The 10,582-nt window shown below is 39.4% G+C and overlaps 1 protein-coding gene across 2 annotated transcripts in view; it reads left to right on the forward strand.

Moving 5' to 3' along the window:
- Window positions 1–10,582, forward strand: part of RNF214 (ring finger protein 214) — a 47,767-nt gene that overhangs the window by 34,755 nt on the left and 2,430 nt on the right. For both annotated transcript variants that reach the window (XM_012658339.1, XM_012658340.1), the window contains exons 6-13: window positions 6,501–6,597; window positions 6,754–6,842; window positions 7,946–8,036; window positions 8,237–8,335; window positions 8,516–8,892; window positions 9,021–9,153; window positions 9,362–9,466; window positions 9,741–9,836. In XM_012658339.1, coding sequence (XP_012513793.1) covers window positions 6,501–6,597; window positions 6,754–6,842; window positions 7,946–8,036; window positions 8,237–8,335; window positions 8,516–8,892; window positions 9,021–9,153; window positions 9,362–9,466; window positions 9,741–9,836 — 1,087 coding nt within the window. The remainder of the gene's footprint in view (window positions 1–6,500; window positions 6,598–6,753; window positions 6,843–7,945; window positions 8,037–8,236; window positions 8,336–8,515; window positions 8,893–9,020; window positions 9,154–9,361; window positions 9,467–9,740; window positions 9,837–10,582) is intronic.

The following is a 10,582-nucleotide window of genomic DNA, read 5'->3' on the forward strand; positions in this document are numbered from 1 at the left end:
TAGGCCAATGTCTATAAGGGTTTTTCCAACATTTTCTTCTAGAATTCTAATTGTTTCACATCTTAGGTTTAAGTCTGTTACCCACCGTGAGTTGATTTTTGTGAGTGGTGAAAAGTATGGATCCTGTTTCAGTCCTCTGCATGTGGCTATCGAGCTTTCCCAGCACCATTTATTGAATAAGGATTCTTTTCCCCAGTGTATGTTTTTGTCTGCTTTGTCAAAGATTAGATGCCTATATAAGGATGATTTTATATCTGGGTTCTCAGTTCTGTTCCACTGGTCAATGTGCCTGTTCTTGTGCCAGTACCAAGCTGTTTTCATTACGATAGCCTTGTAGTATAGTTTGAAGTTCAGTAGATTGATACCTCCCATTTTGTTTTTATTGCCTAGCATTGCTTTTGCTATACAGGGCCTTCTCTGGTTCCATACGAAGCGTAAAATAATTTTTTCTATATCCATGAAAAATGACGTTGGTATTTTAATAGGGATTGCATTGAATCTGTAGATCACTTTGGGTAGTATAGACATTTTAACAATGTTGATTCAGCCGACCCACGAGCATGGTATGGTTTTCCACCTGTTTACGTCCTCTGCTATTTCCTTCCTCAGTGTTTCATAGTTCTCCCTGTAGAGGTCTTTTACCTCCTTAGTTGAATATATTCCTAGGTACTTTATTTTCTTTGTTGCTATTGTAAAGGGTATTGTGTCTTTGATTTGATTCTCAGTTTTACTGTTATTGGTGTATATGAATGCCTCTGATTTGTGTGTATCGATTTTGTATCCTGAGACTTTACTGAATTCATTTATCAATTCCAGGAGTCTCTTGGTTGAATCCTTGGGGTTTTCTAGGTATAATATCATATCATCAGCAAAGAGTGAGAGTTTGATCTCTTCTGCCCCCATTTGGATGCCCTTAATTCCGCTCTCTTATCTAATTGCTGTAGCAAGGACTTCCAGCACTATGTTGAGTAGAAGTGGAGATACTGGGCAACCTTGTCTGGTTCCAGTTCTAAGTGGGAATGCTTTCAGTTTTTCCCCATTCAGTATGATGTTGGCTGTGGGTTTGTCATATGTGGCTTGTATCATTTTTAGGTAAGCCCTGTCTATGCCTATTTTGTTAATATCTTATTATAAAAGGGTGTTGAATTTTGTCAGATGCTTTTTCTGCATCTATTGAGAGAATCATATGGTTTTTGTTTTTGCTTCTGTTTATGTGGTGAATTATGTTTATAGATTTGCGTATGTTGAACCATCCCTGCATCTCTGGAATGAAGCCCACTTGGTCATGATGGATTATTTTCTTAATAAGTACCTGGATTTGGTTTGCTAGAATTTTTTTGAGAATTTTTACATCTATATTCATAAGGGGTATTGGTCTGTAGGTTTCCATTTTTGTTGCGTCCTTTCCTGGTTTTGGTATCAGGGTTATGTTGGCTTCATAAAATGTGTTGGGGAGGAATCCATCCTTCTCCATGTTGTGGAATAATTTCTGCAGGATAGGCACCAGTTCTTCTTTGTAGGTGCGGTAAAATTCGGGTGTGAAACCGTCTGGTCCAGGACTTTTCTTTTTTGCAATGTATTTTATTGCTGTTTCAGTTTCAGTCCTTGATATTGGTCTGTTCAAGAATTCTATTTCTTCCTGGTTGAGCCTAGGGAGGCTGTGGCTTCTAAAAATTTGTCCATTTCCTCCACATTTTCCAGTTTGTGTGCATAAAGGTTTTTGTAATATTCATAAATTATATCTTGACTCTCCATGGCATCGGTTGTAACTTCTCCTTTTTTGTTCCTGATGGAGCTTATTAGAGATTTTTCTTTTCTGTCTTTCGTTAGTTTAGCCAAAGGCGTGTCAATTTTGTTTATTTTTTCAAAGAACCAACTTTTTGTTTTATTAATCTTCTGTATAGTTACCCTGTTGTCAGTTTCTTTTAGTTCTGATTTGATCTTATTAATTTTCCTTCTTCTGCTGGGTTTGGGGTCAGTCTGTTCTTCTTTTTCTAGTTCTTTGAGTCGATTCATTAGATTGTCTGTGCTCTTTTTGACTTTTGGATATAGGCATTTATGGAAATAAACTTTCCTCTCAGGACTGCTTTGGCTGTGTCCCACAGATTTTGATAACTTATGTCACCTTTGTCATTTAGTTCAAAGAATCTTTTGATTTCCATCTTTACTTCCTCGTTTATGAAGGAATCGTTCAGCAGAAGATTGTTTAATTTCCATGACTTTGTGTAGAGATGAGAGTTTCTGTTGGGGTTGATTTCTGTTTTTATTCCACTGTGATCTGAGAAGATGCATGGTATGATTTCTATCTTTTTAAATTTTTTGAGACATGCTTTGTGTCCTAGAATATGGTCAATCTTAGAGAATGTCCCATGAGCTGATGAAAAGAACGTATATTCAGTGGTTTTTGGGTAGAATGTCCTGTAAATGTCAGTCAGGCCATTTGTTCTAGAGTTCTGTTTAAGTCCATTATTTCTTTGTTAATTTTCTGTATGGAGGATCTGTCCTGTGTTGTCAGTGGGGTGTCGAAGTCTCCAACTATTATGGTGTTGCTGTTTATCAATTTGTTTAGATCAAGTAGAGTTTGCTTTATGAATCTCCGTGTACCTAAGTTGAGTGCATACATATTTAGAATTGTTATGTCTTCTTGTTGAACTGTACCCTTCACCATTATATAGTGACCCTCTTTGTCTTTTGTTACTTTTGTTGATTTTAAAACTAAGTTATCTGAGATCAAAACTGTCACACCAGCCTTCTTTTGGCTTCCATTTGCTTGAAATATTGATTTCCACCCCTTTACCTTGAGTCTAAATGCATCCTTGCAGGTTAGATGCGTTTCCTGGAGACAGCAGATGCTTGGCTTGTTCTTTTTTATCCATTCAGCCAGCCTATGTCTCTTGAGAGGGGAGTTCAAGCCATTCACATTTATTGAGAGAACTGATAAGTGGGGTGAATTACTGTTCATTCTGTTGGGTTGCATTTTGTTGCTTTGTTTTCTCTCTTGGCCATTATGGAATCTAGCCTTTGATCTTTAACTTTTGAGTGGTTTTACATTCGTGGGTGTTTATTGTGCTGATCCTTTCGTAACTCTGTTTTGAATACTTCTTGGAGAGCTGGTCTTGTCTTGGTGAATTCCCTCATTCTTTGCTTATCTGAGAATGTCTTTATTTCTCCTTCATATATGAAATTTAGTTTTGCAGGGTACAAGATTCTAGGCTGGGCATTATTCTGTTTCAGGAGAGTGAGAATGGGGCCCCAGTCTCTTCTTGCTTGTAGGGTTTCAGTTGAGAAGTCTGGAGTTATTCAGATGGGCTTTCCTTTGTATGTTACTTGTTTCTTTCACCTTACAGCTCGTAGAAGGGCCTCTTTAGTGGATATTTTGATCAATCTGATGACTGCATGATGTGGTGTCTTCTTATTTGCATTGAATCTCCCTGGGGTCCGTTGAGCTTCTTATACCTGTATATCTAGATTTTTAGCAAGGCCTGGGAAATTCTCCTCTATTAATTCTGAGACATTGAGTTTTTAAAAAAATACTTTAAAAAAAAATGTTGGATACTTCTGAGTATTCATTATCTGAAATGCTTGGGACCAGAAGTGTTTTGGATTTCTGATTTTTTTTGGATTTTGGAATATTTGCATTATACTTACTGGTTCAGCATCCCTAATCCAAAATCGTCCAATGAGCATTTTCTTTGAGCATCATATTGGTGCTCAAAAAGTTTCAGATTTTAGAGCATTTCAGGTTTTGGATTTTCAGGTTAGGGAAATTCAACCTGTGTTCAACTTTTTACTTGTGTTTTCTTGGTTAACTCTCTCATCAGTCCCATGATGTAGGTACTACTCATTTTTCAGATGAAGAATCTGAGGCCTAGAAAGTAACTCATCTAGGGTCATGCAACCAGTAAGTTGTTGAGTTGGGAACTTTCTGTTTTGTATTTTCTAAACTTTTTATAATTTTCATGATTTACATAATCAAAAACAAAATTAATTTTAAAAGTTATGCAAACATATCGGGACCTACAATAATAAGCCAGAATTGTACAGTCTGGTAGGGTTCATTCATTTGAACCATTGACACCCAAAACCAGCTGTGTAAAATAACAGAAGCATTGGACTTGAAAGAAATTAGGCCAGGAATTTAAAAAGTTAAAATGTACCCAGTGGTTACTATTCTGCCAAGGATTTCTTTTTTACCATCTGCTATGTGGAACTGTTTTTTTTGTTGTTGTTTTTTTTTTTTTTATTGTAGGTTGCTCCTAGTACTCTTTAATGAAGTGAAATCTGATGTATACCTTACAGGCTAGTTAACATATGATAAGACTGAGTATTTTTATAACTGTGTTCAAGAATTTCTTAACCATTTTTGTTATGGTTGCTAGTAGTTCCTTTTGTCTTATTGGATCCTAGTGAGGTAAATATGGCCAAATGCCCAAAGGAAAAGATTTTTCATATGTGAATATGTAGAACGTCCCCATTGGCATAAGAGGATTTTCCTAATATAAGTGTGTATTTGTAGTTGGCAATGCATTTAATGGAAGTTAGAGATGTTTGGTAAGCATCCATAATCTTTAAGGATAACATCAATCACAGAAGGCAGCTGTGTTATAGAAAAACATTGTCATGTTTTAGAAATCGTGTTATAGAAAAATATAGAAATGTGTCTGTGTTATAGAAAAACATTTTTCTATAATTATCCCATTGTCAAAGAGTGAATGGTAAGCTAGATCGATTATTGATTGCCTCTGCGATGTATTTCACATATTCTTATGATAAAAGAATTCTGATATATTTTGGAACTTGAGGAATAGGTAATATAGCTGGAAAACACAGCTACCTATAAACTTTTGTATAAAGAACTATTAGAAAATTCATCCTCTGACAGAAAGTTAAATTTTGCGAGGACAACATGTGGAGATGAAGGAAGAAAATGCGTATCTACTCATTTCTATTAGATGAGTAGACTTTGTCAGTAGAGGGTGGACTTAATGTCAGAGAATGAATGAATTTGTGTGTAACACACACACATGTACACACACAAACACACACACACCTATATCTCTGAAATAGAGAATATGGTTGTATGAAGAATTGGGTCAAAAACAAAACTATGTAAGAGGAAGGGGCCTTAGAAACTTCTAAGTGAATTGTTCCATTTGATATGTGTAAGGTTACTAAAAAATAGAAGGGGAATAATATTGTTTCTCTCATTGCAAAAAAGTGGGAACATTTCTCTTAAGATGTAACTCTTCCTAAGCTTTTCTTCTTGTTTTTACCTTTTTAAAACCTAGTGAAAATAATTTAAATATTTTCATCTTATTCTGTCCACTGATCTGGGTAATCCATACTTTCAGATATAAACTTATAATCACGCATAATATAAGGAAATTCTTTTGCTGTCTGTGTTCCTTAATGGACTTTTCAGTCCTGAGTACGGTGATCAGATGTCCCAGTTTTATCACTGAGAGTCCCACATCCTGGGAAATCCCTCAGTACTGGGCAAATCGGGACAGTTGGTCACCCTATCTGAGTGTGACTGTTACATTCCAGGGGTATAGTATTCATACTTACACACTCTAGGGGGGGTGAGTGTGTAACAAGGGAGGAAACCAATGAAAATAAGAAGTTCAGAGGTGGCCGGGCGTGCGGTGGCTCACGCCTGTAATCCTAGCACTCTGGGAGGCCGAGGCGGGAGGATCGCTCAAAGTCAGGAGTTCGAGACCAGCCTGAGCAAGAGCAAGACCCTGTCTCCACTAAAAACAGAAAGAATTAACTAGACAACTAAAAACATATATATAGAAAAAATTAGCCAGGTATGGTGGTGCGTGCCTGTAGTCCCAGCTACTCAGAAGGCTGAGGCAGAAGGATTGCTTGAGCCCAGGAGTTTGAGGTTGCTGTGAGCTAGGCTGACACCACGGCACTGTAGCCCGGGCGACAGAGTGAGACTCAGTCTCAAAAAAAAAAAAAAGAGTTTCAGAGGTATGAAGAGAAAGAACATTTTTTCCTTTTAAAGAATGTTTACTATAGTTAAGAAAATGAGAAAATCAGTAAGCCAGTATCTGTGTGCTTGGTAGTGAATTATGATTGCTGCATTAGAGATGAATATTAAGTGGACTCCTGTATTTGGTCCTGCATTCTTCAGTACCCATATTAAAAGATAAGTTGGGAAATAAGAAGAAGGCCATAATTTTGAACCCCCAGAATATAGAAGGACATTCTGCCTTCAGTGGAGGGTTTTGGTTCTAAGATACATTCTTTTTTCTGTGCTAGGTAACCTTGTTTTAGCAAGTGGAGATGTAAACATTTTTACTGTCAAGTACAGGGCCTTTATGCAATTGCAGACCACTTGAAACATTATTTGTCTATACATATAGTTAATACTTAGAGTAAGAGTTCCTGTAATGTACCTGGCAGACCAATTTTGGGTTTTACTTTTGCCTTGGTGCCCCTCAGCAAGCTTATCGTTGTTTTCTTAGTCTTGTTCTTGGCTTCTTATCTTACAGAGAGGTGTGGGAAATGGAACTGGATAGACTAAAGAATCAGGATGGTGAAATAAATCGGAACATCATGGAAGAGACAGAACGGGCCTGGAAGGCAGAGGTGAGAAGAGCTGATATCTTGAAAGTTTTGATTTTGGGCTTCCAGATGGTATATACTATTGGCATAGTAATAGAAGAGCCAGCAAGCACTTGTTTTAACTATCTCAGGGTAGCTTTGTGTATGTAAAATTATTGTCTTTGTGTGTGGTTTCCTTAGATCTTATCACTCGAGAGCCGGAAAGAGTTGTTGGTATTGAAACTAGAGGAAGCAGAAAAAGAGGCAGAACTACATCTTACTTACCTCAAGTGAGTACCTTTCCATTCTAGAGGTTTTTTTGTTTTGGTTTTTGGTTTTTTTTTTGAGATGGGGTCTTACTCTGTTGCCTGGGATAGAGTGTAGTGGCGTCATCATAGCTCACTGTAACCTCAAACTCCTAGGCTCAGGCGATCCTTCTGCCTCAGCCTCCCAAAGCACTAGGATTATAGGCATGAGCCGCTGTGCCTGGCCTCCATTCTAGAGTTTTAATTGTCTTGCAGTTTGTTTGTTTAGGTTTTTGAAATCCTAGGCCAGCAAGTTTGGCACTTACTGTATCTTCATAGGAATTTTAAGGGCATCTCTGTCTGCAATAGTAATTGCTCATTGATTTCTCTTCTCACATTCTAACCTTCTACACTCTCTAACTCTTCCCTTCTACAGTTTTATATTTTTGTACTTTTTATTATATTATTTCCATTTGGATAAACAGTATCTGTTAACCTGTCAAAGCACAACAGAGGTCTTTGGAGATTTCTTATATGGTCATTTCTCCTCTTTCTGCCATGGAATTTGGAGGTCCCCTTTGGCATTTTTAGGCAAACAAGAACCCTCTCTCTGTGGTTGGTCCTCTTTCTCAAATACTTGGCTTAAAAGATGATGGAGTTGGCCGGGCACGGTGGCTCACGCCTGTAATCCCAGCACTCTGGGAGGCTGAGGCGGGCGGATTGTTTGAGCTCAGGAGTTCGAAACCAGCCTGAGCAAGAGCGAGACCCTGTCTCTACTAAAAATAGAAAGAAATTAATCGGACAACTAAAAATATATAGAAAAAATCAGCCAGGCATGGTGGCACATGCCTGTAGTCCCAGCTACTCGCTGAGGCAGGAGGATCGCTTGAGCCCAGGAGTTTGAGGTTGCTGTGAGCTAGGATGACGCCACGGCACTCTAGCCCGGGCAACACAGTGATACTGTGTCTCAAAAAAAAAAAAAATGATGGAGTTAAAGTGAGGCAAGGGACTTAGAATCTTGGGCTTCTCCTGCACCTACTTGTACCTCTTCTCTCAAGGCCAGTTAGCCAGCTACTGTTCGCTATCTTGGATAGCCGAATTAGGAAATTGGCTTTCTTTAATTCTGTAAATTCCTGGTTTCTTGAAAGGTCAACTCCCCCAACACTGGAGTCAGTTCGTTCCAAACAGGAGTGGGAGACAAGACTGAATGGAGTTCGGATAATGAAAAAGAATGTTCGGGTAAGTGTAGTAATGGGAGATCTTTCAGTCAGCACTAGTTTGTGCTTAGACGCTTCTGGCAATAGGGAGGTAGCCTTTTGCGTTGCCACTTAGGGCCTATCCTACCATTCCCCTTGTTTTCCTGATAATGGATGGTGCTCTCTTTCTAGAGAGGCTCACTCAGCTCATCAGTAAAGGATAATCCTTTCTTTGTTTTCTAGGACCAATTTAATAGTCATATCCAGCTAGTGAGGAATGGAGCTAAGTTGAGCAGCCTTCCTCAAATCCCTACTCCCACTTTGCCTCCACCCCCATCAGAGGTAAGAGAGCTGGCTTTGAGAGTCCGTCTTTCTGTGTTGGCAGCAGAGGCAGAGTCTTCTACTTATTCTTTTTATGAAGATACTGGGACCATTCCTATTCAGTGCAAGAGTTGCTCATTGATTTCTGCTCCATTCTCCTAAACTTTATTTTTCTTTCTCTCTTGTCCTCAACCTCTGCAGACAGACTTCATGCTTCAGGTGTTTCAACCCAGTCCCTCTCTGGCTCCTCGGATGCCCTTCTCCATTGGGCAGGTCACAATGCCCATGGTTATGCCCAGTGCAGATCCCCGTTCCTTGTCTTTCCCAATCCTGAACCCTGCCCTTTCCCAACCTAACCAGCCTTCCCCACCCCTTCCTGGCTCACATGGGAGAAATAGCCCTGGCTTGGGTTCCCTTGTCAGCCCCCACGGTCCACACATGCCCCCTGCCGCCTCCATCCTGCCTCCCCCAGGCTTGGGCGGTGTTAAGGCTTCTACTGAAACTCCTCGGGCCCAACCAGTAGACAAACTGGAGAAGATCCTGGAGAAGCTGCTGACTCGGTTCCCACAGTGCAATAAGTAAGTATCTTTAAGGATTAATTTAAATACTTTTGTCAGAGAGACACTTATGGGTTAAAATAGAGGAGGTTTCGTGGGTATTCTCTATGGGTACTGCATAAATCTCCCTCAACATTTTTCTTTCTTAGAGCTCAGATGACCAACATTCTTCAGCAGATCAAGACAGCACGTACCACCATGGCAGGTCTGACCATGGAGGAGCTGATCCAGCTGGTAGCTGCACGACTGGCAGAACATGAGCGGATGGCAGCAAGTACTCAGGTAAGAAAGCTACTTGGGAGAGAAGTTGTGCCTACTGAGATGTTGGGGAAGAGGCATATTTCAGAAAAATTTGGGGTGGGAAGAAGCCTTCTAGCCAAGGGTAGCTAGTCTTTCTTCCTTTGCTGTACTGGGAAATGAATGATTTCTTTTTGTTATATGCTCTGTTACTCGCTCTCTTCCCTTACCCTGACAATGTTTCTATCCACAGCCACTTGGTCGGATCCGGGCCTTGTTCCCTGCTCCACTGGCCCAAATCAGTACCCCAATGTTCTTGCCTTCTGCCCAAGTTTCATATCCTGGAAGGTCTTCACATGTAAGACTCTTTCTCTTTGAACACTGGGATATTGAGAAGCTGGATGTGGGGAGGGAGTAGGTTTACAAGTGGAATGCAGGAAGAAACCATCATCTTACCAGTTGGGTTGTTGGTAGCCCTACTGGGAAAATGCAAATATCTTAGGCAAGAATCTATATTTGGAGTTTTATTTCTTTCGGTGTAAAATCTTTTTGCTACATGGAAATAATAGATGGAATTATGGGTATAAAAGGCAGAGGTTCCTTACCTTTTGACCATGCCCTCTCTTCTGCAGGCTCCAGCTACCTGTAAGCTGTGTCTAATGTGCCAGAAACTTGTCCAGCCCAGTGAGCTGCATCCAATGGCATGTACCCATGTGTTACACAAGGAGGTGGGTGCTACACACCTTCCTCATTTTCTACTTTTTCCTTTTCTGATAGCTAAGATAATTTTTTTTGAATATTTTACTTTGTTGGTGCTCATTATTAATATATAATCATACGGATTTCAGTAAATTGGGGCTTACACATTAGCAGAATCCAGAATACTGCAGCTAGGATCTCTCAGCTTCTTTTTACCCCATTCATTTCAGGGAACTGGATAAACAATTCACACTAGAGCACTGAAAAGTCACTTTCTTGGAAAATTGACAATAAGGGATTTACCCACATAACTAACCATTGTTCCAAATATAACATTGTCAGGAGACTTTGCTTAGATAAGAGGAATGGAATGGGGAAGATGAGTATGAGATTAGTAAGTAACTCCATTAACAGAATAGCTTGAAAGCCTGCTTGTTAGAGATTATCTTCACAGATTGACAAGTTATTCCTAGTCTCTTTCAAGTCTCCTAGCAGCAGGGATGATTCCTTCTTAATGATTTTCTTTTGTTCATTTTGTTTTTCCAAGATTTAGAAACTGAATTTACATGTAAATTCTTGGTAAGAAAAAGTCCTGAATAAGATTTGAGTATGACGGGTTTTAGCAGAGGGAAGCTCATCTCAGGCTAAATGGATCGTAAGAAGGAGCAAGCCACACTAGGTACTCAACAAAAAGCAGCTTCATGAATACTCTTATTAGCTAATTGCTAATGTTCCTTGTAAAAAGGACAGGTTCACCTTCTATGAAGATTCTTTT

The sequence above is a fragment of the Propithecus coquereli genome, unplaced genomic scaffold (genome assembly GCF_000956105.1).
Source record: "Propithecus coquereli isolate 6110/MARCELLA unplaced genomic scaffold, Pcoq_1.0 Scaffold580, whole genome shotgun sequence".
NCBI classification, from domain to species: Eukaryota; Metazoa; Chordata; class Mammalia; order Primates; family Indriidae; genus Propithecus; species Propithecus coquereli.